Source organism: Pelodiscus sinensis, chromosome 7 (assembly GCF_049634645.1).
Source record: "Pelodiscus sinensis isolate JC-2024 chromosome 7, ASM4963464v1, whole genome shotgun sequence".
Lineage (NCBI taxonomy): Eukaryota > Metazoa > Chordata > Testudines > Trionychidae > Pelodiscus > Pelodiscus sinensis.
The window spans coordinates 64,904,421-64,931,331 of record NC_134717.1 but is presented as its reverse complement, the minus strand read 5'-3'; the positions used below and the strand labels follow the sequence as shown (position 1 = coordinate 64,931,331).

The following is a 26,911-nucleotide window of genomic DNA, read 5'->3' as shown; positions in this document are numbered from 1 at the left end:
TTCCAGAAGAGCTCTTCCGAAAAAACTTCTTCCAAAAGAGAGCGTCCACGCTGCCAAAGTGCATCCAAAAAGCGATCTGCTTTTTCAACAGATAACGTCCACACTGAACGGACGCTCTCTCGCATGTCAGCTGTGATTGCTGTGGACGGAGCGGCCACCAGGGCCACCAAAAGAACTCCCTCTTCTCCGTCCACACATGCCTTTTGGTGAAAACGCTCTTTTGCAAAAAGGCTTCTTCCTCCTAGAATGAGGGTTACCGATGTCAGAAAACCCCTCTGTTCTGTCCATTTTCTTGCAGAAGAATGCAATTGCAGTGTGGACGTTCCTCGAGTTTTGTCATAAAAACGGCCGTTTTCCGGACAAAACTCTGTAGTGTAGACATACCCTAATAAGCGTCCTTTCTATGCCAATATCTAAATAATTGATAAAGATATTGAACAGAACCAACCCCAAAAAAGCTTTGGGAACTTCAAAACTTCTTGAGCAATGGGGACCTCAAAAAAACAGACCAGAAGGTTTTGTGCTGGTTCCGGATTTCGTCTGCCAAAATGGCCAGAGCGGACGGGGGAAGCCCAGGGTCAGACGGAAGGCAGGGAGAAGAACAGAGTCAGGAGGCTGAGCTCGTTGGTAGCAGAGCTGCACAGATATTTATTGAATACAAACAGCGGCAAACACAGCAGGCTCATGGAGATTTGAGCTTCCTGAGCTAAGTCCAAAATTCACTGAGGGCTACGGTCTTAAGAATACTTCCAGAGGTGCCTATGGCTTTGGATTCCGTACCCTGAATCCCCGCCCTCCCCCCCCCGATTATTTCTTAGTTAAAAAGTGAGACTGACTTTTTTCTTCTTTCGTTAGTAATAAAAATGGCTTGTTTGGACCCTGCCATGTTGGAGCGAACGTATTCTGTGTGGGACCAACGGGGACTGGGAGGTGCGCATCCTGCTCCAGACGCACATGGGGTAAACCATGCCACATTCTCCAGACATGGATTCAGGGGCGGGCAGGGAGCCGGGAGGAGCAAAATGAAGAGTGGACGTTTCAATGGGGTCGTGGTGAGAAGAGTATTTCAAAGCAAGCACAGCTCTAGCTGGCAGCGCAAACCCTACCCTACAGGGAGTGCTGCTAAAACGGCAAAAGAAAACGCTCCAATGGCTACGCTACGCTGACACCAGAGACCGAGCCTTCTTCTGAAGTCTCACCAATGGAACCCCCGAAAGGCCAGTACAATACTAAACCTGCAGTCTGGAAACATGGACAGGCCTGGGGCCGGAACTAAACGCCTCGGGAGCAGTGTCGGGAGCACAGCACGGAATGCATAACGAAACGGGGCGAGTGTGTGTGTGTGTGTGTGTGTGTGTGTGTGTGTGTGTGTGCACGTGCTCATAATGAAACGGGGTGAGTGTGTGTGAGTGTGGGAGTGAGTGTGTGCATAAAGAAACCGTGTGTGTGTGTGTGTGTGTGTGTGTGTGTGTGCACACACGTGCTCATAATGAAACGGAGTGTGAGGGTGTGAGTGTAGGGGTGAGTGTGAGTGTATGTGTGTGTGTGTGCACATGTGTGCGCACACGCTCATAATGAAACGGGGTGTGTGAGTGTGTGTGCATGTGCATAAAGAAACTGTGTGCGTGTGCACGTGTGCATAAAGAAAAAGTGTGTGCGCGCGTGCACATAAAGAAACAGTGTGTGTGTGCGTGTGTGCGCGTTTACACATAAACAGCGTGTGTGTGTGCGTGTGCATAAAGAAACTGTGTGTGTGTGTGAGTGTGCGTGCGCGCATAAAGAAACTGTGTGTGAGTGTGTGTGCGTGCATAAAGAAACTGTGTGTGAGTGTGTGTGCATGCATAAAGAAACTCTGTGTGTGAGTGTGTGTGCGTGCATAAAGAAACTCTGTGTGCACGCACGTGCTCAAAGATATGGGGTGTGAGTGTGTGTGCATGCACATAAAGAAACTCTATGTGTGTGCACGCTCATAAAGAAACAGGGTGTGTGTGCGCGTGCCTGTGTGTGTAAAGAAAGCCGCCTGTGTGGAAGCAAAGGGAGGGCAGGAAACACACAGGTTGCATGAGCCAGGTGGCGTGCCATTGGCTCGAGAGGGCCGGGCGATGCAGGGTGGAGGCTGGTGGGTAGAGATTAGAGGGCGCCCATTCCAGTGACCTCGGACGTCAGCCTAGAGCAGACAGCGGTGCAGAGAAGGGACGGGGAGAGAGAACAAACAACAGGATTAGCCAACAGAGAGTTTGTGGCATACTCACAAGGCCTCGTTTCCGTCGCCGCCGCCTCCTGCCCGCGCCCGGGTGGGACACCGACTCAGGGCTTTGTGCTCGAACGGGTCTGCACCGGTCTCTCGGAGCGGGTGGCCCTGCAGTGGGGGCCTACGTAGCCTCTTTGGTTTCTGTCTGTGCACTTTTGACGGGAAGTCGCCGAGTCGGACTCTGGGCGGCTGCTATGCTGGGCAGCCCGGCTTGTCATTGGTGACGACAGCTCTGAGAAGCGGGCTGGAGCCACACAGAGCGCGGGAGACGGGGGACCCTGCGATCTGCTCTTTTCACATTGCCACGGGTTTCGAGAGTTGGGAGACTGGGTTATCACCGGCGGTGCGCCAGCCTAGCTCCGCCCCCCCCGTGCTAGGCACAGGGCAAGCGGGAACCTGGGCGTGAGGCGCGGTTATTCACAGCGTTTTGCCAGGAGGCAGTTCGGGGTCACGGGAAGGTCTGTGGCGGCTGAGGGCTGTGTGGCACCAGGGAAGGGCCGTGCGTTCGGTGCGAGGCGGCAGCGTGTGAGTCTCTGCTCCAGGGCGCGGGGCTGCGGGCACCGCAGAGTGGGAAGGAGGGGCTAGGGCACGGTCTGTGGTGGGACAGGTCAGTACTGAGGTCAGCCAGCCCCACCCACACCATGGCCAGGCGGCTCTCCCAGACCCTGCTTGCACCACACCTGGTCTAGCCAGTGCGGCCAGCCCCTGGCCTGCACGCGCACCAGTGTCCTGGAAGAGGAGTCAGTCAAGCAGCCTGATCCCTTCTCCCTCCGGCCTCCCAGCTTGCCGTGCGGGACAGAGCCAGCCAGCCACTGGCACCTGCCTCACAAGCCCTTCGTGCACCGGAGGCCACGCTTGCGCGCTCAGGTTTGCACCAGCACTGGGGACAGTTGCCCTAGGCTCAGCCCCGGCCCGCCTCGTGGCACCGTGCATGGCAAGGCAGCGTGGGCTGTCGCCAGAGGAAGCGAAGAGACGGGTTCGTAGCATGCCGGGCGGGGCTGTTTGGGAACGGGGAGCCTTTCCAAGCCCTGGGAACTTGCGCTGGGTCTTTGTGTTCAGGTCATTGGGACAGAGGCTACATGAGCTGTGTGGGGGCTCCCCGTGCCCTGGCCGGGCTGTCAATGGAAACCAGCCTCGCGGCCCCGTTATAAACTCCAGGCCGCAAGGGGACAGCCCTATGGGTGCCACCGAGCCAGCGCAAGAGCCATGCGGACGCCGGGGCCTGGGAGAACGGGGCGTCCTAGGGAGGGGTCCTATGAGAAGTGTTTGACATTCCCACTCCCGCGCCGCATGGACAGCAACGTGGAGCCAGCGGGCCCTCTCGGTGCCGTGTCCAGGCCCCTCGCCCCTGGGCCCGCGTGCGGAGGACTGGCGGAGCGGCGTGTGCCTTCGGTGCGGGGCCGGGAGCCACGAGGCTGAGGGGGCCGCTGTGAGCGCCTCTCACCTGGCGTTGATGAGGTACTGGGCCAGGCTGATGTTAGCGGGGGTCCCTGTGATGGTGATCTGACGCTCCGAGGACCCTTCCGTGGCGTTGGCGATTTTGATCTGCGCTCCAGACATCTGTCGGATTTCATTGATTTTGGTCCCTTGGCGTCCGATTATGCAGCCTATTAGCTAGAAAACAGCGTGGAGGGAATCTTGTAAAGCAGGCCCTGGGCAGTAACTCGCGGGGGCTGCTAGGGGCGGGAGTGCCTTGAGTGCTCATGAAGGCAGAGACTGATGCACGGGGGTAAGCCACAGGTAACACCAGCTGCCTCCTGCCCAAAGCTCCCTCTGTGACTTCCCCCTGACCTGCCACGGCCGGGGCGAACGCGGGCCCCTGGCTCTCTGCAGCAGGGATGTGATAGTGCAGCCCGTCGACCGAGCCGCGAAAGCGTGTAGGTTAATGCTGTAGACTACACGCACTCCCCTCCCCTCTCCCTGCCAGAACATTTTCTAGCAGGTTGGCCGGCAGCCCGGCTCAGTTCCGGCTCACACCGTGTCTGGGAACTCAGACCCCCCTAGACAGGGGCTGCTGCCGCCTCTGTCTCAGAAGCAGCAGGGCAGGGCGACAGGCAGCCGGTCCGCAAGGGGAGCTGGTTTTTAAACTGGCTTCCCTTGTGGACCAACTCCCGCCTGGCGCTGCTGCCTCTGATCCAGCGGCTGCTGGCCCCTCCCCAGGGACTATAGACTAGTCAACTAACCGATACGAATTCATGAGCTTACTCGACTATTCCGTTAACAGATATTTCACACCCGCCCCCTGCAGCAGGGACTGAGATGTGGGGGAAGAGCGCGGTGCCCCCAATGGCCCTGCCAGGCGTGGCCCGTGGCAGCGAAAGGCCAGCTACTCCCGTGCCAGCGTGCGGGAGAGTTACTGAGGCTAGAAGGCCGGGTCACGGAATGGCTGCCAGATCTCTCACGACTCATCTGTTGCGCGGCTCTTCTGCGCTTCCTGTTGTCCCAGCAGCCCGTGACGTGCTACCCCGCTGCAGGCGCTGCCTGGCCCCTGCCCCTGCCCGGCGAGTCAGGCCCGTGGCAAGCGGAGCCGGGCTCTGTGCTTACGCAGGCCCGAGCCGCCTGAGCTCACCCAAGGGAGCGCCTGAGAGAACAGGGCGGCGTTCGGGTTGGAGTTTGTGCTCGGTAGCTGGTTGACAGCACTAGAGGCTGGAGGTCCCTGTTTCCCCAGGCTTCCTGCGGCTTCTCAGCCCTCCTCCTGCCTCTAGGATGGGGGGCAGGGCAGGTCCCCACGCACAGGCCCTCGGTGGCCACTGCCGGGGTCCGGTGTCCACAGAAGGAATCCCAAGCCACCCACAGGGCAGCGTGTCCCAAACTGCCCGTGTACAGCTGTGGTGTAGTGGGGGGGGGGCTGTCTGCTCTGTGACCGGGGTCCCCCTGCGCTGGGAGGGGAGATTCTCACTGACTCTCCCAAAGGTGGATTAACCCAGACACCCAGGCTCAGCCTCCCAGGGAGAGACAAAGGAAGGGAGGCGGAGACCAACAGCTGGTTGGGGGGCAGGGCTGGAAGTGAGTTTTAGCTGCTGTCTGGGAGCATGGAGGAGACAGCTTAGGGAAAGGGGCTGGGATTTAGGGGCCCAGTCTCCTCCATCTCAAGGGGGGCTGAGGCATCCTAGACCTGCCCTGGAACCGGATTACATCTGTGCTGTGCTGTATCCTGGAGAAGCAATAAACTCCCTCTGTTCTACTGGCTGGTGGAGTCTGTCTGTGCCATTACGGGGGTGCAGGAGATGGGAAAACCCCAATGTGCCGTCACAACAGGCCATCCAGAGGGAGACTGAGAGCAGGCAGGGGCAGGAGATGGGCACAGGGAGGGAAGCAGGACCCAGAAGAGCGAGAGGAGGCTTGGGAATGCCGCGGGGCTATTGCCAAAAGAACCCAGCACAGCACAGCAGGGTGGGAGGCCCGTGGGGTAAGGACACTGTGTCGGTCTCCAGGCCTCCGCCGCTGTGTCCGGAGCCGGCACGGAGCCAGCGAACCAGGGGCCTGGTAGGTCAGGGTGACCCTGGCAGTGACTTCTTTGCCTCAAGAGCTGGGAAGACACGGGAGCCCGTTTCCTCTGGAGAAGAGAAGCTAAAATGGAGGGTCTGAAAGCGTTGGAACAGGCCTCCTGGACCCTGTCAGCCAGCACCCTTCTGGGCAGCCAGAGGGAAAGGAAACGGCCCTTTGAGCCGCTGTAGCTACTCAGCACACGGCCGCGTGCGAAGCCAACAGTCGGGTGCGGGACAAGGCTAGTGTCTAGTGACTGTGGGTTCCAAGTCCCTGATGCGCCAAACCGCTGCCTGTCCAGCCCCGCAAGAGGGTGCTATAATGTAGCCGAGAACAGTGCCGTCCCCAAAGCGCTGCCCGCCCTGCCCCGCAAGAGGGTGCTATAATGTAGCCGAGAACAGTGCGGTCCCCAAACCGCTGCCCGCCCAGCCCCGCAAGAGGGCGCTATAATGTAGCCGAGAACAGTGCGGTCCCCAAACCGGTGCCCGCCCAGCCCCGCAAGAGGGCGCTATAATGTAGCCGAGAACAGTGCCGTCCCCAAAGCGCTGTCCGCCCTGCGGCCGGCTGTGCCTTGGCGGAAGTGCAGCCTCATGCTAGTGAATGCAGCTGGGTCTGTCCCTCTCCCTCTCCGCCTCCTCGCCACCAGGCACAAGTCTGGGGACAGCAGTCGTGCCCCCGCCCCTCTTCTCTCCAACAAATGTCCCAGGCTTTTCCCTCTCCCCTTACGTGCCAGCTCTTCCTTACCCCTCCGCACTGGTGCAGCTCTTTGCTGGACCTTCCCACTTCTACTGCACCTCTCTGGGGAGGGGGCACCAGAGCTGTGCACAGTGCCCAGGGACGGGACAGACCTCACTTGTCTTATTCGCCCCTGTCCCAGTGGAACCGCACAGGCTGGTGGTCTGGGCTTGGGGTTCTTGGCTGAGCAGATGTTACCAGGGAACGCTCAGGGATCCCTCGAGACCTGTCTCTGGAGTGGCAGCAGCTCGCGTAGCCCCGTCGTGTTGGCTCTAGAGTCCGGAGGGCTCTTCCCAGGGAACATGGCTTTGCGCTTGTCCGCTGGAATTTCACCTGCTATTTTATTGCCCATCACCAGTCTTTGGCGGGCCTGTGTGGCTCTTGCAGTCTGCCTCGGCCTGAACTAGCGGGAGCTATTTTGTGTTAGCTGCAGCTGTTGCCGTGTGGCTATTTGCCCCTTTCCCAGAGGTGAGCGGACGCATGAGAGCAGGCTGATGACTAGCTGTGCCATCTGTGCTGCCTCTCTCCTGCTCCCAGCGGCAGCTTGCCATGGTGTGACAGGGTCCGAGGAGTTCCGGCCCCGATCCCGGGAGCTGGGACCCTAATGCCCAGATGGCATTTAGACATTCTGCCGTGGCCCTGCAGAAACCTCCAGGACCATTCAGGGTGGGCAGAGTGCCAGGCACGCGGTGTCTTTCACCATGCCCCTCAGGCCCCTCCACTTGCTGCCTGGGAGGGGGTGGTAGCGCAGAGCTGGCTATGCCAGGCAACGCTGCCTGCGCGGGATCCTGGGTTTTCCACCAGGACAGCTTCATGCCTGCGCCGGGGCTGAGCCTGCCCTGAGCGGCTTCCCGCCTGTGGGCGTTTGAGCGGGTGAGTAACAAGCCTGTAACCCCAGCAGCCCTGGGTACCTGCGCCCCAGGACGCCTGCAGGAACGGCCGCCTTGTATGTCCCTGCCCCCACAGAAAGCCCCCCGTGATCTCAAACACCTCCTCCACCCACCGGACCCTCCCCGGCTGGGGTTCCCCTTCTCGGCACAGGCAAGATTGAATTCTAGCTAATCCCTCTCCAGATCTACTTAACTAAATCCAGGGTTTAGACGGCCCTGCACTGCGCAGACACGGCCCGGGTGGGGGCAGCGGCGCTCAGCGCTCGGGGCAAGGCAGGGAGTCTGCTCAGGCTGAGCCGCTCATGGAACATCGGGCAACCTCCCCTCTAGCGCTGCCAGGCGGGCACGTTCCAGGAGCACCAATTCCCTGCGCAGAGTCGCCGTGTTCCTCGTGCTGAAGCCAGCAGCGGCGGACCGAGCAACCCACATGGCCTCCTCGGCCTCCCACCGTGCACTAGATCCGGCTGGGACACGGCTCGCCCGCATTCCCGCGTGACTTTCCCCTCCACCCCCGCTCAGAGTGCGGCCGAGCTGCATACTCACATCATTGGGAATGGTGAGTTCATGAGTACTGGCCGGGGGACTGGCATCCAAACCTGGGCATAGGCAAGGGGAAAAGGTTAGAGCTCGCAGAGAAAGCAGCGCAGTGCCTGCAGACCCGCGAGGAGTCCCGTGGCACCTGACACACTAGCCGGGCAGTGCCTGGTACCAAGGAGCAGCCCCTCAGGCCCCACACTCCTTCAGGGCCAGGAGGGTGCGTGGAAAACACACTCTGGTATACAATGAGGAACAAGCACGCCACCACTGGTTACCGCTGCTCTTCTCCTACCCCACTCCCACCGGTTCTCATGGGAGGGTCACAGCTTCCAGTCTAAAAGTCTGTGACTGCAGGTGCCTTCCCATCAGCGGGTCTAACAAGAAACAAGGAGGAAACGCGCCTTGCTACTGCAGCCAGTCCAGCTTCCTTTCCTTGGCACTCCCCAGGGGCCTGCAAGCCGCTCTGCAGACTCACAGAGCCACCTGGGAAACACTGACGTGGGCTGAGCAAGCAACCGCCTGTGCCGCTTGAAGTCTGCCAGGGAACATCGCGTGTGCCGCTTGTGCCGGACGCCTGTAAGCAAGCCCAGGGTGGTGAGAGTCACCGGCTCACTGGGGGCAGTGAAAGCACACATCGGCATCCCACTCCCACCCCTCTGCTCACAAGGAACACAGCAGGGTTTGCGGCCGCGGGGCGGGCGTACGGAGACCGAGGAGGGGCTTTGCAGGACACGTGGAAGTGCCACAGTGCACGATGCAGATTTCTGCCTGTCCTTCACCAGTGCCTGCTAAAGGACTTGAGCGTGGAATACCGCGCCCCCAGGCCACAGCGCACACAGGCCCCCGGCTGCAGAAACTCTCCGTGTGATTGCATGTGCGCTCTGTGGCCCAAGCCCCACAGATTCACAGCCAGCAAGGACACGGGCACACAAAACACAGGCTCCCGATACCCATCGTAGGCCTGCTCCAGCAGGACAGCCTGCCGCTTTGTGCAGCCAGAACCGTGCTGTGCCTCATGGGCACCGTGCCCAGGGCCGCAGGCTCCCGTCCGCTTCCCTAGCCAGGTCGAGGGCCTTCTCCACCCACATGGCAAGTGGCAGAGGCAGGGGACAAGTGTGCGCAGCTTGAAACGTAACTGGCCCGCCCTTCGCACTGCTCTCGGTCCAGGCCCAGGCGTGGCCCCGGCGTTCCTCTGAGGCAGTGCCTGACATGGCCACTCCGGGCTGACAGGGTGGCCTCCACACCCCTACGTGCAGCACGGGGCGAGTGACGCAAGGGGCAGCCAACGGGGACTCACAGCTCCTCAAACCAGTCCTCACCCTTGGGAATAGCAACAAGGGCCCGCCTGGGAGAGGAGACGAGCAGGTGAGGAGAGCGGGCTTGTGTCTGGAGGCCGGAGGGACTACAAGGGTGCAGAGAAAGCTGGTGGACGGAAACAGGCAAACAGGCTGAGGCCAGAATGATTCTGCTGTTCCTAAGATGCCTCCCGCTTTAGCATGTTCCTGGGCAGCATGGGGAAGCCAGTTCCGTGCCGTGGCGCTATGCGGTAACAACAGCGTCACCCGCCTCTCAGGCCAGCCACAACATGCATCACCCTCCATGTGCCGTGGGGCTTGGGAGCAGCTCCAGAAGGACAACCAACAGCACCAGTCAGGACCCAGTGCTGCCACCCTTCCAATACATCCGTGTTTCCTGCCTGCTAAGGGGACTAGCCAGGAACAGTCAACATGGATTCACAAAGGGCAAGTCGTGTCTGACCAATCTGATTAGCTTCTATGATGAGGTAACTGGCTCTGTGGATATGGGAAAGTCAGTGGATGTGATATATCTTGACTTTGGCAAAGCTTTTGACACGGTCTCCCACAATATTCTTGCCAGCAAGTTAAGGGAATATGGATTGGATAAATGGACTGTAAGGTGGATAGAAAGCTGGCTAGACTGTTGGGCCCAACATGTAGTGATCAATGGCTTGATGTCCAGTTGGTGGTTGGTTTCTAGCCGAGTGCTCCAAGGATCGGTTCTGGGCCAGTTTTGTTCAACATCTTTATTAATGACCTGGATGAGGGGATGGATGTCACCCTCAGCAAGTTTGTGGATGACACTAAGCTAGGGGGAGAGGCAGATACACTGGAGTGCAGGGATCCGGTCCAGAGTGACCTGGACAGATTAGAGGATTGGGCCAAAAGAAATCTGATGAGGTTCAGCAAGGACAAGTGTAGAGTCCTGCACTTGGGATGGAAGAATCCCAAGTATTGTTACAGGCTGGGGACCGACTGGCTAAGCAGCAGTTCTGCAGAAAAGGACCTGGGGATTACAGTGGATGAGAAGCTGGCTATGAGTCAACAGGGTGCCCTTGTAGCCAAGAAGGCTAGTGGCATATTAGGTTGCATTAGGAGGAGCATTGCCAGCAGATCCAGAGATGTCATTATTCTCCTTTATTCGGCTCTGTCCAGTCCTGAGCCCCCCACTATAGAAAGGATGTGGACGTGTTGGAGAGGGTCCAGCAGAGGGCGACCAAAATGATGAGGGGGCTGGAGCACATGACCTATGAGGAGAGGCTGGGTCTGTTTAGTCTGCAGAAGAGAAGAGTGAGGGGGGATTTGAGAGCAGCCTTCAACTCCCTGAAGAGAGGTTCCAAAGAGGATGAAGAAAGGCTGTTCACAGTAGTGATGGATGGCAGAACAAGGAGCAATGGGCTCAAGTTACAGTGGGGGAGGTCTAGGTTGGACATTAGGAAAAACCATTTCACTGGGAGGGCGGTGAAGCAGTGGGCTGGGTTCCCTAGGGAGGTGGTGGAGTCTCCATCCCTAGAAGTGTTTAAGTCTCGGCTTGACCAAGCCCTGGCCGGGTTGATTTAGTTGGATTGGTCCTGCCTTGGGCAGGGGGCGGACTCGATGACGCCTGAGGTCTCTGCCAGCTTTATGGTTCTATGATTCTATGATCCCCCAGTTCATTTTGCTGGTACCCCAGAGCGCATGGTGAAAATGAATGAACCAGTTACGGGTGCTGGTCCGAGGGGTGCTCAGGGTTGAAGTGGTTTCAGCGTGATTCAATGGCTCCCAGCCCCCCGCTATGCTAATTATTCCAGCCCATGGAGCCAACAGGCTCTGCCCCGTGGCATCAGCGATCTCAGAATCCCTGCGGCTGAGCACTAAGCCCATGGTGCAGACGCCATGGAGAGCGCCACATGGCACTTCCTGAAATGTGGCGGGTTGCTCTTTGCCTTGGCGTGCCGGAGTCGGGATGCAAAGCGCCCCTTCCCCCCGGTCGCAGGCGAGGAGCCCGTTGAAGGCCAGAGCTTTTTGGTTAAACAGGCACTTGGGAGGTTACTCCAGGCCCGAACGACATCGAATCGTTCCTCTGTGCTGGAAGACGCAGCGCTTTCCAGACGTGACTGGAGACAGCCTCGTGGCCCCCAGGAGGCCAGGTGCGTGGTGTGCTCGCCTCCCAGGAGTGGACACTGACGACAAGCTACAGTCAGGCCCCGGTGTCACGTTTGAGGGAAACAGCCGGATCACTGCTGCACCCATAGGTGGGGGTGTTGGCCCCAAAAATGGTATAGAAGGGGGCCATGTGGGGTGTTGAATGGGAGTTACTGTCTGCTGATCCTGTGTACGCTAGTCATGTGATTGTATAATGTCTGTGTGTGAAGTTCGAAGCCTGTACTTTGTATGGATACTGGATATTTCTCTGCATGTGGTTGAACATTGGGCAGAGCCCGGCCTATGGACATGCTAATTAGCGAGGCCCTGTGGGACAATAGCACTCAATGGGCCAAGGACAGATGGGGTACAGATGGGGTACAGATCACAGCTAGAGGATTCTCTGCATCTTGGGGTCTTCAAAGTATTTGAAGGCTTCAATATCTGAGATATAGGTGAGAGGATTATTCTAGAAGGGGTGGGTGAGATTTTGTGGCCTGCACTGTGCAGGGGGTCAGACTAGATGATCATAATGGTCCCTTCTGACCTTAAAGTCTATGAGTCTATGACACACCTCGGGAATGAGGACTGACACCTAGGGTTGCCAGCAGGGAACACAGGGATAGGCCGCTGGCCAGGTGACCTGCTGCAGCCAAGAAGAGACCAGGATGGATGTATAAAGATGCCATGTGGCAGACTCCATCTTGGTACTCAGCTCAGCATTTCATCCCAGAGGCAGCAGTGCAGGGATCGAAGGGCCGGGAAGAACTGTGGACCCATCCTGACCTAGGATGTGCAACAAAGACTTTTAAGCCAGCAGCTGTAACATCTCTGCTAGAGCCTGCATCGAGAACTGGGAGAGTCGATGCATGTAATGTATGATACTTTAGCAACCTCACTCTCAAGCTTTTCTTTCTTGTAGCAATAAACCTTTAGATGGTAGATTCTAAAGGATTGGCTCAGTGTGATTTGTGGGTAAGGTCCAGAGGGTAAATTGACCGGGGATCTGTGGCTGATTTCTTGGAACCGGACAGAACTTGTGCGGGGAAGGTGAGATTGGGTTCTAGACCCCTCACCTGTGTATGAGGCCCGGGGCCATCTGTGGCACGGATATTGCAGGGGTGTCGGAGGGGTTTTGCTTGTGAGGCTTCAGGCAGGCAGCTGAAGCGCTTTGTGGGACTGGTTTGTGGCCTGTTTGGAGAGGTCACCAGTCTGGGGGCTCTAAGGAGCCCCGAAGTTGAGCAATTTGCCCTGAGCGGACGCCCTCAGCTGTGCCCAGACATGGCCGGGTCCGGCACACCCCGTTTTCAGACCTGGCTGCTCAGAGTCAGCCACCAAAGGGCCCAGAGTCTCAGAGCTCGCTCTAGTCCCAGGAACTTGCCAGGGATTTGGTAAAACCCCCAAGCAAGGGGGCCCGCATTGAAACATCAGCATGTGATATAGTTGCCTAACCCGGCCCAAGTTTGCATATTTTGAACTCCCTGACTAGCCCGAGGACACAAAAGGCGGGAGAGGAAGAGCTGGGCATCCAAGCCAGGTTGCCCATTGGCCCGTCCCAGCAATCCCAGCCTGAGCCCGGAGCAGTGTCAGCCCCTGGCTGGGCCCCCAGAGCACTAGCTTGCACGGGCGTACGCCTGGTTGGCGGAAGAGCGAGACTTTACAGATCAGCAGGACTCCTAACCGCCAAGGCTCCGCGACCCGCCCGACTTCCAGGGCAAAGGGCTCACCCACACAGAGCAGCGTCTTGGGCGTCGCTCCACAGGGCACTGACGCTCCCCAGCTGCTCGCAAAACCAGCCCGGCCGCAGCGCTTGTGGGGAGGGCAGTCACAGCGGCGAAGTAGCAGCAGGTCCTCGCACTGCCCCGGACCCTCACGGGCGGAGCCCTGCAAACCCGCGGGTGTCAGCACGGACAGCCCCAGCTCGTGCTACCAATTCTGGGTCTAGAGCTCTGTGCGTTGGCAGATGCCCCATCTAGCCACGGGTCTCTGTGGCCGTGGGTGTCAGCGTGGACAGCCCCAGCTCGTGCTACCAATTCTGGGTCTAGAGCTCTGTGCGTTGGCAGATGCCCCATCTAGCCACGGGTCTCTGTGGCCGTGGGTGTCAGCGTGGACAGCCCCAGCTCGTACTACCAATTCTGGGTCTAGAGCTCTGTGCGTTGGCAGACGCCCCATCTAGCCACGGGTCTCTGTGGCCGTGGGTGTCAGCGTGGACAGCCCCAGCTCGTACTACCAATTCTGGGTCTAGAGCTCTGTGCGTTGGCAGACGCCCCATCTAGCCACGGGTCTCTGTGGCCGTGGGTGTCAGCGTGGACAGCCCCAGCTCGTACTACCAATTCTGGGTCTAGAGCTCTGTGCGTTGGCAGACGCCCCATCTAGCCACGGGTCTCTGTGGCCGTGGGTGTCAGCGTGGACAGCCCCAGCTCGTACTACCAATTCTGGGTCTAGAGCTCTGTGCGTTGGCAGATGCCCCGTCTAGCCACGGGTCTCTGCGGCTGCAGGTATCAGCGTGGACAGCCCCAGCTCATGCTTGCGGATGCAGATACAGGTTTTGTAGCCACACAGAGCTCTGCAAATGGGTCTGGAGCCCCTGCGCGAGTGGGGACAGAGTCCCTCCTCTCCCCCATTCCCTCTTCCCTTCAGCGCCGCTTGACCCTCCGGGTCCCATGGAGCCCTCTGCACTATGCCCCTCTTGAACCTACTCCTCACTCACCTCGGTGCACCCATCTCTACAGCCTCTCCCACGCTGACCAGCAAAGGCCAGCAGGGGCTGGAGTCAGGGTGCCCCAGCACGTCCCATGCGCTGGAGTGGGGGTGGTCCCCGCCACTTGCCCCTTGGAGTGTGCCACACAGCAGCAATGGAAAGTCCCCGAGCATGTGGCCTTGCCTGTGGCTCTCCCCTACGCTGTGCGGCTCCATTTAGGAACAGCCTGGAATCCCGCAGGACACATGTTCGTACTGCTACTCTGAACTGAACCGCTTCCTAACTTGCCTGATCAGCATAGGAACCCTCTTCAGTTACCAGACACAGGCCCTCCTCCGCGATGGCCATGGAAATCCCATGGCTTTCACAGCAGTCCGCATGGGTCCAGTTACTACACAAATACTCAACCAGAAAAGGAGTTTGTGTCTCATCACTCTGCTTTGTGGGGCAAAGTCGTTCAGAATCCATGTCACGTTACCTTTTGGCCTGGGAGAGGCCATCGGACTATTTTGCCGTGCGCCTGGTGTAGGTTTGGGACGTCACCAGGGCACATTTACGTATGTATCTCTGTGTCCCTCTAAACACAGGGCCACGTACATAGACCTGCCTCCACTGGCTTCATGGGAGCTAAGCTGATGAACTGGGCTGAGGCTCTAACCCATAAAACAGGCCCAGACGGCTTTCACAAAAAGTAGCTCCCATCATTACCAATCAGCATCCATTTCAACAGCATGAAGAATGCAACATGCTTCATCAGAAAATGCATGAACTTACTAGTACTGCTCCGCATTACGAAATGATCATTTCCCAACCGTGTATTTAAATTAGAGGTATTTTGAGTGACGTGAATGTCAAAACTATTTTAAAGCAGTTCATTTCTTCCAGCGTTTTGCCTGCCTTTGAGCTAAGTACCTTTTTGTAAAGAAAATCCATACCGGCGTGTGTTGGCTTCTTAGCCAATTATCAGCATAGAAAAACTGAAATAGGAATTTATCAAAAAAAGACAGCTCTATCCAGACACAGTAATGTATTGCCTAGCTTCACACTAACTGAGCAATATTCTCTCTCGTCTCCCATGGTTGCTCTCCTGCTATCTCATGGAGAACTTTATAAAAACCACATACAACAACAACACAGGTCACAATCCTGTGGTTTTCTGGACCATGCATCATTCCTGCTAGCATGAACGGCTCTTCTACACACGTGCCCAGAGACTGTATTAACAGACTACTGAAGTACAGTTCAGTATGGGCCAAGTCATTCTCCTCGCTGAGTATACTGTCCCATGCAAATGGCTCCATGAGTAGGACAAGTCAGACTGTCTTGTCAACACAGGAAGACAACGTATGTACGATTACAACACCGACAGGGTCTTAGCCAAGAAATACTGCACCCGAGGCCTACTGTTTCCCTATAGCTTGGATTTTACCTGATGACTGGCCCATCAGATTTTGAGCTTCTTCGGAGGAATGTAAGGGCAGCTTTTCTCCTGAAGAGCAAAGAAGAAACAGATTTAATGCTTTTGCCTTTGAGGAGATAAGCAATGTCACTTCAGCTAGGAAGCTCAAAATATGATGGACAAAATGGCAGAAAAGGCATTCCCATCGCGTGATAGGAAGGTATTTTAAGTATTCTGCGTGCCTACTCTGTAGCTGCACAATGACAAATGGAACAGGCACTAGCAATGTCGCTAGTAGGGTCTGAGACAGTCATCCTAGCTTGAGTTCTGGGGGTCTTCCAGCGTCACATGGTGCTTCAAAGGGCTCCTTCACCCAGGCAGGGTTCCCCCCTAGACCCACGGCTCCCCCTAGACCCATGGCTAATTCCCACCACTGCTCATGGAGCACCAAACAAGAGGGCTGCTCATCGAGGACGTTTCTGCTGACGTTCTACTGCCATGTTGTGCGGATGAGGAGAACGTCCCGGACAGCGACGGGCAGGAAGCACTGAAAGGAATTTCCTGGCCTTTCCCGAGTGTGGCATCTGCAGACAATGCGCCGCAGAGGAAGCCCTGTCCGAGTACCTGGACGTCTCCCGAAGGACATCCCATCCCATGGCAGTGAATGCCCACTCCTCTGGGCCGGGAGGCCAGGGAGCTCCGGGAGCAGACCGAACCACCACAATTACAGTCAACTGAGCCATAAGGAAAATCACTTTGAAACATCATCGTCTGGTAGCGTTTCACCATGGACATTTGCAACGTCACTTTACTCGGCCTATTTATTTCCATTAAATAAAACCCGCTTTGAAAGAGAGAGAAACTCTACAGGTAAGAAGAGAAGGAAATGTGTAAAGGGCATCCGGGTACGTACCAGGGAAAGCGGGGGTGGTCTGTCCGAGGGGAGTAAAGGGGGTTTGCTGCATAGCCAACTGGTGGAGCTTGGTCAACTGCTGAGGGGTAGGAGGGACATTAGAACTAAGAAGGTTATTGTTATAGAGCACAACAAGTCACAGCAAAAAAATCAAGAACCAAATGATAATGAAAAGCCCAAAGCAGGACGCCATGGTGCGACATGACACTGACGCAAGGACTTGGCCTGGATAGACACCGTAAAGCCTGAATCGGTAGCAGAAGTGCCTGGCCAGGGTCTGAGGTACATACCAGCAGCAAGCCCACGTTGGCTCTGTGTCCGGGCTGATCTCCCTGGAGCCTACCGGCCCACGCACAGCACCAGCAGCCCTGGCAGAACCAGGAGCCGTCCATGCGGGCGGAAGGGCGTCTGAGCAAAGGAATTCCAGCTCAGCGGGGCTGAGGCTGCTGCCCAAGAGGTGAAATATCTGAGAACGGCGGCCATGTGGCCAGGCCATTCTGATAGTTACAAAGCCCTGAGAGCCCCCGGGCTAGCTACAAAACATCCGCTCAGTGGCCGTTCCTTTCCTCACCCGCTGGAGGTTCCCCGTGTGACTCGGGCACTGCACGGTCGACAGGGAAATAGTCCAGCTGCCAAGTCAGGGGTAGCTCCCAGAGGAGTCTGTTTTACAGCCCTCCCCGCAGGAGGCAAAAGGTGGGCGTGAGCTGAAATAGGTAAGTACTTCAGACCCGGCGTATCCCTTGTGGTCGGCGCCTCTCCCTGGCCCTGCAGACGGGCCCTTGGGGAGGGCGGATGCCTGGAATCCATTTTGTGCTGCGTCGGAGAGCTGCACAGCTCAGAAGACTGAAGCAGTAGCTGTTTCCCTCCAGCTCAGGCCCCCCAGAGATTTCGCTGCGTGTGCAGGCAGGAGACCGGGACCACGCCCCTCCCATCGTCCCCATGGTGGCCTGACAGCAGCACAGAGCTCAGAGTGGAGAAGCCCTCTAGGTCAGCCAGTCCCGTGATGCCATTTCCATGTGCGGGGGACACTGCCCTGGCCCAAGGGAGGGCGCGCGGGGGTCCGACACCGGCAGTGCTGGGGGGCGCTGGAGGCAGAGACAACAGGTGGGAAGGCAGAGAGGGCTTTGGGAAGCAGGTGGACCTGGCAGCAAGCAGGAACCCCAGACGCATGAGGCAGGCAAGTGGCAGCTTGTCCACGAACTAGCAGCCACGAGGAGATGAGATTCCAACCACCTCACGAGGGCGAGCACGCACCGGCCCCACCGTACAACAACCGACACCACGCACCAGCTTTCCCAGAGAGGGTGCGCACATGTCTCACCGGCTCAGCGTGGCCCCCCCGTGCCACAGCAAAGCCACATGGAAATGGGGTACAGCTTGTGAGCCGCCCGCGCACGGCAACTCTCGGACTGAGAAAAAGACCCTCGTTTTTTAACAAGGGTGTCTCCTGTTTTACACGCACGTGGGGCCCAAACCGGTCTCCGTGGGGCCGTTCCCATGGTTCCCTCTTTTGAAATCAGTATCCCTGGGCGGGCCCCTCCCATCCTGACCTTGCATGGGCTGCGGCTGCGCAGTACACGACAGGACCCGTTTCCTCAGCACCAGACTGGCTCCCCCCACTGCCCTGAGGGCCGCCAGCCGCCCCCTCCCACTAGTGGGGCTGCGAGCTGGGAAGTGGAGGAGAGCCAATCAGATTGCTCATTGACCCCAGCATCCCTCCCACCACTGGTTGCTCCTTCAGCCAGCACTTGCTCTCCTCAGCACCGCCCGCTCCTCTTGCCCGCCCCTGGCTGAGGCTGCCACTGAGCTGTTGTGAGGATGCTGGGAAGGGGTGTTAGTAACGTGGGGAGGGCCGGTGTGCTAAGGAGGGTATCTGGGAAATCTGGAGCATGGCTCTGGGCCAGGTCCCACCAGGCTAAAACAGTTTCTGTGCTCATCGTCCCCTGAGAATTGCCAGCATCCCCACCACCTCCAGCTTGCCCTCCATGGCAACTCCCACGTGCAGCCTGCCCCGGAGCCCCTGCTGAGACCAAACCCCATGCACTCGAGGAACCAGCTTATCTACAGGAAAGCCGAGAAAGGTCGTCAGGGCTGTGCCCAGGTGCACATGCCCCTTCAGCCATCCCATGCCAAGTCCCCAGGAAAACGCTGCAGAATCAAGAACGGGAGAACGCCCAAAGACAAACGGGGGCTGCAGCAAGCGAGAGAGAGAAATGACCGAGTCAAGTGATTTCACGTTTCCGGGAACTAAACAATTAAACATTGTTTGAAATAGGGAAGCCTGAGAAGAGACCAACGCAGAGTCGAATTGCTCAGCACTGCCGGTCTCTCTAAACTCCGCCGGATTTGGCCCCAGAGTATGGAACAAGTCCCAGGGATGATCTGCCTGCCACTGACCAGGACACAAATGCTTCCCCCATCCAGCACATGCCTTGGGGTTTGTTCCTCTCTCAGGCAGCAACCCCCGCCACTGAGAAACGCAGCCTGAGGCAGGGCCTGGGCGTGCGGAGAAGGACAAGGAGGAGGAAGGCCACAGGGATCCCACTCGCAAGGGCCGCACAGTCTATTTGAGGAGAGAAACTGGAAAATATGAAGCAAAAACGTCTTGGAAAAGAATCCGAAGGGCTCTGTCAACGCAGATACACTGAACAGCAGACGGGCCCCTGCGGAGCCGGACTAGCACGGCCTCTGGCAGAATCCGGCCTCTCTTGTTACTGCTGCTCCTCGGGCTGCCGGCTGCACAACGCGCCAGTTTCCATTCTCAGGCGTGGACATTTGTGGCACCATCCCACGTGGCCGTGGCTGCGCGAGGGGGAGTCGTGCGTTTTGACTCTCCCGCCACAGATGGAAATGGTGGGCCGTGCTGATTGCTGAGTGGCAGGCGGGTTCTGTGGATGGCCAATAGCAGATGGCACAGCGCACTGAGCGGGGGCGCACGGCAGAGATTCTCCGAGGGGCGGAAACGTGAGAAACGCTGACAGGAGTGAGTGGAAGCTGCAGGAGGCGGCGTGACCAGGGCAGACGGGCGCAGACTAGCCAGGTGGCTGTCTGAGTGTCTTTAGTGGTGCTGAGCACAAGCCAGGGAGGCGGGAAACGGACCCAGCCTGGTTACCTACCAAGCCCCGGAGACTGTCCTGTCACTGGCTAGCGAGAGCTATGGTCAGCAAGCAGCCGTCTGGTCCTCAGAGGAGACACGTCATCTCCCGTCTCTGCATGCCCCGGTCCAGCCATGCTTGGCGTTTAAACACACGCAGCAGGACAAGCCTATCGATGCCTGCACAGGGCCTCCGTCGCACCTCCAGCCACGGGCTCTCCGGCAGCAGCGTGCTCCGCACTCCCTACACGTGTCGCCAGCCACAGACACCCCTTCTAAGCAGGGGCGGGCCGCCGCCGAGCTGCGCTGGCAGAGCCATCAGGCAGGGTCGCATTCGTAGCCAAAGGGAAGGCCCTGGGTTTCGGGGTGGAATTCCATCCGGCGCTCAGGCTGGGGCACATTTCTCCCAAACCCAGCTGGGAGGCGAGACAGGTTGTCTGAATGCCATGAGCCCCACATGCATCCCTGCCCCAGACGGAGGGGCTCCACCCAGGAATCCCCAGCATCCGTTCCGAAAACCCGAGCCATGCGCAGCTGGCAGTCTCCCAGCCTGGGGCCTTCGCAGCCCAGAGCCTGACCAAGCTGTCACGTTACTGGAATTTGAGGGAATCAGCCAGATCATGGCTGCACCCATAGGTGAGGGTGCTGGCCCCCAAAATGGTATAAAAGGGGGGCCATGTGGGGTGTTGAATAGGAGCTTACAGTCTGCTGATCCTGTGTACGCTATTTATGTGAGTGTATAATGTCTGTGTGTGTAGGTAGGAATCTGTAGTCTGTGTGGATACTGAATATTTCTCTGAATGTGGTTGAGCATTGGGCAGAGCCCGGCCTATGGACATGCTAATTAGCGGGGCCCTGTGGGACAATGGCATTCGATGGGCCAAGGACACACCTAAAGCATGAGGGCAGACACCTGAGAGCTGCCAGCAGGGATAGGCCGCTGGCCAGGTGACCTGCTGCAGCCAAGAAGAGACCAGGAAGGATGTATAAAGAGGCCATGTGGTGGACTCCATTTTGGTTCTCAGCTCAGCACTTCATCCCAGAGGCAGCAGTGCAGGGATCGAAGAGCCGGAAAGAACTGAGGACCCATCCTGATCCTAGGATGTGCAACAAGGACCCTTAAGCCAGCAGCTGTAACATCTCTGCTAGAGCCTGCATCGAGAACTGGGAGATTTGATGCATGTAATGTATGATACTTTAGCAACCTCACTCTCCTGCTTTTCTTTCTTGTGGTAATAAACCTCTAGTTGTTAGATGCTAAAGGATTGGCCCAGCGTGATTTGTGGGTAAGGTCCAAAGGGTAAATTGACCAGGGATCTGTGGCTGGTTTCTTGGAACCGGACAGAACTTGTTCGGGGTAGGTGGGATTGGGTGCTAAGACCCCCCACCGGTGTATGAGGCCCGGGGCCATCTGGGGCACGGATATTGCTGGGGTGTTGGAGAGGTTTTGCTCATGAGGCTTCAGGCAGGCAGCTGAAGCGCTTTGTGGGACTGGTTTGTGGCCTGTTCGGAGAGGTCACCAGTCTGGGGACTGTAAGGAGCCCCAGATTTGAGCAATTCACCCTGAGTGGACACCCTCAGCTGTGCCCAGACCGGCCCAGACTGTCACAGTGGCGTAGTCGGCAGGATCCACAGATCTTGGTCAATTGAGCTTTGGGATCAGGATCCCACGCTGTCTAAATTTGATTTTTGCTACTGAGAAGTTGGTTGGGTAAAGAGCAGCTGCAATGAGTGAGCTACAGTATGAAAATCTGAACAGAGAGGCTCTGGAACTCTTGTGCTTGGAAGGAGGCATTGCCTTTAATGAGGAAGTTTCTAATCCAGAGCTGGCATCTTTGTTAATGGTCAGAAATGCTGCAGAAGAAATGACAGTGCAGGATCCAGTAAGGAGAATGCAACTTAGATGTAAACGAGAAGTGGAGGAGTTTCGTCTGCTATCACGACAGAGAATACAGGGGCTAGACCGAGAACATGCAGAGAGAAGGGCCGAGTGGGACAGACAAATCAATCAAGGCCGGGAAAAAGCTGCCAGATTTGAACTTCAACCCAAAAGAATTGAAGCACAAAAGGAACCGTGTCCTCCTGAAAGTTCCGTGTGTGACCGTGTGGGCATGTTGGGTAATGGGGGTAACACAGCCCCGAAGCATGTATGAGGTTTGTGAGGAGGGTACAGGTAACTCTGGGAAGCTTTCTGGGGCTAGTCAATCTTATTGTAACCGAAAGAAAAGTGTCTCTAAATGTTTGCCTGTGGCAGGTAGCCATGAATTTGCGAGTGAGGCTTCTAAGGGCCTGTCTAGTGCCTCAAAGGCGAGGCTGAAATCAACACCAGGGCGGAAAAAGCCCAGAAATCAGAGAAAGTTTTCTGGGGCTGGTCAGTTTTACTGTAACCAAGGGGAAAGTGTCTCTACATGTGTGCCTGTGGCAGATAGCTGTGTGTCTGTGCAGGGGGGCAGTGAGCCTGTGAGTGTGGGACCCAAGGGCCTGTCTGATGCCTCAGAGGTGAGGCTGGAATCAGAACCAGGGCAGGAAGAGCCCAGAAATCAGGGAAATGTTTCTCTGGGGCAGTCTGGAGTGGCTGGCAAGAGCGGAGTTTTAGTTGAGGAGTTGGTGGCTGGTGAGGTGTGTGGAATTGAACCTGCACAAGCTGAAATTGAGTTGTGTGAAGCGCAGTGTGTGCAGGCTGGCAGTTTGGCTGGTGGAAGTAGCAATGGGTCAGTAAAGGAAGCTGTCTCAGTGTCTAGCTGTCTGCCTGAAATTAGCCAGGGGTGTTGGGACAAGGGAGAAACTGTCTCTGGTTGTCGGTCTGTGTGTGGGGAAGAGTTTCTTCCTTTGTCTGAGGAAGGTGCCCCACAGCCTGTGATGGCGGAGAGCAGTGCTGTTGTCCCAGAGTTGGGTCTGGATACAGAGAAGGCCCAGAAAGGAGGTGGCTCTAAGTTTGTGTCTGCTGGGGAGGAGGATGCTATGACTTGGGTAGATCCAGGCAGTGTCGTGCCAGAACCCCAGAGATCAGACAGGGGTGACACTGATGTTGTGCCTGATGCTGCTGTGTTGCTGGAAGAGGGGAGAGTGACTCTATGGGACCAGGATGACCCCTTAGCCCAGGCACAAGGAGAGAATGAGGGTGTGTTAACTCTGGAGCCTAATGATGGTGTGGAATTTTACAGCCATCTAGAGAGCTGCAAAGGGAGAGAAGGTGCCTCGGACCCTGTCTCTTGTGAGTCTGTCTGTGTGCCTGAGAAGGGAGTATCTGTGAATCCACCGGAGGGCCCAGAGATAACTCAGGGAGTAAGGGAATTGCAGGAGGAGTTGGTCGGGGCTCAGCAGAGCAATGCTGCTGCAGAGCCAGAGAAGGGTGAAGTGTTGCTTAAGGAAGCTCATGGGGAAGAGAGTCCTGGCAGTGCTTGTAGCAAGCAGTTTGCAGTAACAGAGAAAGGAGACAATGCCTGGCTTGGAGAAGGCATTCAGGAGAAAGCTCTGCCTGTAAAAGGCAGCCGCTTGTTGTGTGAGGCACTTGTTTCAGTGCCTGACAGACAGAATTTGTCTGTTAACAGTGACTCCACTGACTTGGGTTTAGGGAAACCCAGTGTGGATGGTGTTGGAGAGATCTCGGAGGGACTGAGGGTTGTTCCAGATGAGGCAGGAACAGCCAGAGAATTGGAGCAGTCTGATGAACAAGTGACTGTGTGTGACCAGCTTGCTGGGAAGTCAGTGTGTACAGGATTATTCCCAGGTGGATGAGGAGAGTGGGAAGTTAGTGTCTCAGATTCAGGAGAAGGACTGTGTAGTTAAGTATGCAGAGCAGAACAGCTGTGTGGTCACTCTATCTAGTATGCAGGAGATGGCAGTTATGCTCCCATCTCTGGACACGGTGGACACTCATACTCAATCAGGGAAGTTGATATCTGGTTCCATGTGGAAACAGAGGTTAGAGAGGGACAGAGGAGAGACTTGGGAGTCTACAGCTCACTGCTGTTACCCCACTGAGTGGGGGAAGGGGGAGAATTCCAGGGCCATTGTGAGCCAGGGAGTCACACCCAGCCAGCCCTTTGTCTTGGTCAGGCCAGAGGTTTCAGGCCTGGAGCCCAGAGGACAAGGGGGAGGGTCAGGACTTGATTTGGCAAAGAAGATTTGCAGATTGAACCTGAAGGGCCAAAACTACAATGGTGTGGAGCCAGAGAAGGGGCATGATGGAGAATGTCAATATACACCTGAGATAGGATTGTTCTTGTTACTGATGTTAATTCTGGTAACCAATGTATTATTGTTGCAGAGAAATGTAAAGATATACAATGTGCATGATCTTATGGAAGTACCATGTAATCTGTCCGGAGATGTACCAAACGACAGACAGTATGTAAAAGGACATTGTGATCTTGCTATTTCATTGTTAACACTTGTAACTGGTCTTGGAACTTCTTACAGGACAAAAGAGTTTCCAGACAGAAGGTCCTGTGTGAAAAGGGAAACTGAGGCGCACCACCATTTTGTTTTCGTGGCTAAGTGCAAAAATGCCTACACGATTTGGGATGAGAATACCTGCATTCGCACAATGTTAATTGTTGTTCAGAGAGTTGCCAGAGCTGGCCTGGATAAATTCACTATTTTCTTCAGCTCGGGGCAAAATCACCTGACACACTTATGGATCATGCCGCAGAAGCAGATCCTAGTAGCTGTGGTTTTTACCAAGTTCTACCTTGGGTTGGTGAGACAGGGCAAGGACATGGCTGTCAATAGGGCAGACCTTGCAATAATGAAGCCTATTTTAGGCACACTGGGTTCTCATACTCTCATTCAGCTCTGTCCTGTTGTTTCTGCCATTGGGTTAGAACATGTGATGACCCAGAGCCAAAGCATGGGGAAGCCTGTGATGCCCTCAGTGATGTTACTGGCATCACTTCCTGCATCAATTTTGCATTGGGGGTGTCACGTTACTGGAATTTGAGGGAAGCAGCCAGATCATGGCTGCACCCATAGGTGGGGGTGCTGGCCCCCAAAATGGTATAAAAGGGGGCCATGTGGAATGTTGAATAGGAGCTTACAGTCTGCTGATCCTGTGTACGCTATTTATGTGAGTGTATAATGTCTGTGTGTGTAGGTAGGAATCTGTAGTCTGTGTGGATACTGAATATTTCTCTGAATGTGGTTGAGCATTGGGCAGAGCCCGGCCTATGGACATGCTAATTAGCGGGACCCTGTGGGACAATGGCATAAGATGGGCCAAGGACACACCTAAAGCATGAGGGCAGACACCTGAGAGCTGCCAGCAGGGATAGGCCGCTGGCCAGGTGTTCTGCTGCAGCCAAGAAGAGACCAGGAAGGATGTATAAAGAGGCCATGTGGTGGACTCCATTTTGGTTCTCAGCTCAGCACTTCATCCCAGAGGCAGCAGTGCAGGGATCGAAGAGCCGGAAAGACCTGTGGACCCATCCTGATCCTAGGATGTGCAACAAGGACCCTTAAGCCAGCAGCTGTAACATCTCTGCTAGAGCCTGATCGAGGACTGAGAGATTCGATGCATGTAATGTATGATACTTTAGCAACCTCTCTCTCAGGCTTTTCTTTCTTCTGGTAATAAACCTCTAGTTGTTAGATGCTAAAGGATTGGCTCAGCGTGATTTGTGGGTAAGGTCCAAAGGGTAAATTGACCAGGGATCTGTGGATGGTTTCTTGGAACCGGACAGAACTTGTTCGGGGTAAGTGGGATTGGGTGCTAAGAACTCCCCCCCCCCCCCCCCACCGGTGTATGAGGCCCGGGGCCATCTGAGGCACGGATATTGCTGGGGTGTCGGAGGGGTTTTGCTCGTGAGGCTTCAGACAGGCAGCTGAAGCGCTCTGTGGGACTGGTTTGTGGCCTGTTTGGAGAGGTCACCAGTCTGGGGGCTGTAAGGAGCCCCGAAGTTCAGCAATTTGCCCTGAGCAGACGCCCTCAGCTGTGCCCAGACCGGCCTGGTCCGTCACACAAGCACACCGCGCGGCCCAGAGAATGCACCTGCCCGCAGACAAGCAGGCATTATCTCAAATCGGGGGGGGGGGGGGGGACCGGCCGGGAGGGGAGTGGGGCTGGCCGGGAGCGGGTCGGGGGGAGCGGGGCTGGCCGGAAGGGGGTCGGGGAGAGCAGGGCTGGCCGGGAGGGGATCGGGGAGAGCAGGGCTGGCCGGGAGGGGGTCGGGGGGAGCGGGGCTGGCCGGGAGGGGGTCGGAGAGAGCAGGGCTGGCCGGGAGGGGGTCGGGGGGAGTGGGGCTGGCCGGGAGGGGGTCGGGGGGAGCGGGGCTGGCCGGGGAGAACGGGGGGGGGGGGAATTTGTTTCCCAGACAGAGCCCTCAAATACCGGACTGTCCAGTTCAAAACCAGCCAGCTGGCAGCCCTGTACATTGCTGGGGGCCTGCGCATGCAAACTGGCACATGGAGCCTGGCCCTCGGGCTAGCGCACCCTGCATTGCTGGGGGCCTGCACAGGTGCAACCCATATACCTAGTGTGGTTCACTGGCACCTAGTGCACAGCACCAGCTACGCTCAAGAGACCTCTACAGCAGGGCTGGGTGCCAGATGGCTGGTAGCTCAGCGGGTAGCGGCTCCTCTCAAGCTTCAGAGGTCCCTGGTTCAAATCCGCCCAGTGGTGGTTATATGTGCAAAGAGGCAGGTGGAGCGTGGCCACTGTAGGCAAAGGAAGGGGCCTTTGTGCTGGTCTAGTCACCCCTGGCTGCAAGGGGGCCCCTCCCCTCTGTCAATGCAGCAAAGGGCCGGCTCGCTTAATTGACGGACCTGAGAGTCAGACAGGCCCACTGTGATCAGCTGGTCTGGCGTCTGGCATCCAGCACTTTCTGCAGGCACAAACCTTTGCCTCCCAGTCTGGTAACGGACTCTCAGCTGTGTGTTGGGCTCCTTGCACCTTACAGCACGGAGGGTCTGCCACTGACCTAACCCCCCCCCCCCCCCCCCCCCCACACACACACAGGGTCTCTGCCATTCTGGCTCCTTCCCAACCCCAAATACGGTGGCCAGCAGACCCGAGCAAGCGGGCCAGACCCTCCAGCCAGCTGCTGGGAAAGAACTGCCTGCAGCGACTCCTCCCCACAGTGACTCCTCCCTGCCACGTCCCCCTTGCAGCTGCAGTGGGGCCACCTGCCATTTCAGGTCCACTCAGCCTGCCGGCCCCTCCAGACACCTCTTGAGTGCCATTTGAAACGGGGGGGTGGGGGCTACCCCCACTGCTCCGCTGGGCCCACAGGGAGTGCCATACGCCCAGCTGAGCTACTCTGCCCGCTGGGCCCACAGGGAGTGCCATACGCCCAGCTGAGCTAACTCTGCCTGCCTGTCCGTGGCTACAAGGCGCTGCTGCCCCCGCTGTGCCCCTAGCAGGGCTGGGGATAGCCCCTCACAGTGGAGAGCTGCCCCGTGCTGTCCTGCCATGTGACGGTTCTGGGAGGGCCCTCCAGGCCTCAGGGCCAGTGTGGATGACAGGCCGCTCTGCCTGGCCTCCTCT

General features: G+C 57.1%; 1 protein-coding gene across 1 annotated transcript in view; it reads right to left on the bottom strand.

The window, feature by feature from the left end:
* Positions 1–565: 565 nt before the first annotated feature.
* Positions 566–26,911, bottom strand: part of PCBP3 (poly(rC) binding protein 3) — a 94,798-nt gene continuing 68,452 nt past the window's right edge. The window contains exons 11-15 of the mRNA XM_075934118.1: positions 16,335–16,413; positions 15,452–15,511; positions 7,906–7,958; positions 3,696–3,865; positions 566–2,167 (exon numbers count right to left, since the gene is read on the bottom strand). Of these exons, the coding sequence (XP_075790233.1) occupies positions 2,131–2,167; positions 3,696–3,865; positions 7,906–7,958; positions 15,452–15,511; positions 16,335–16,413 (399 nt within the window). The 3' untranslated portion in view covers positions 566–2,130. The remainder of the gene's footprint in view (positions 2,168–3,695; positions 3,866–7,905; positions 7,959–15,451; positions 15,512–16,334; positions 16,414–26,911) is intronic.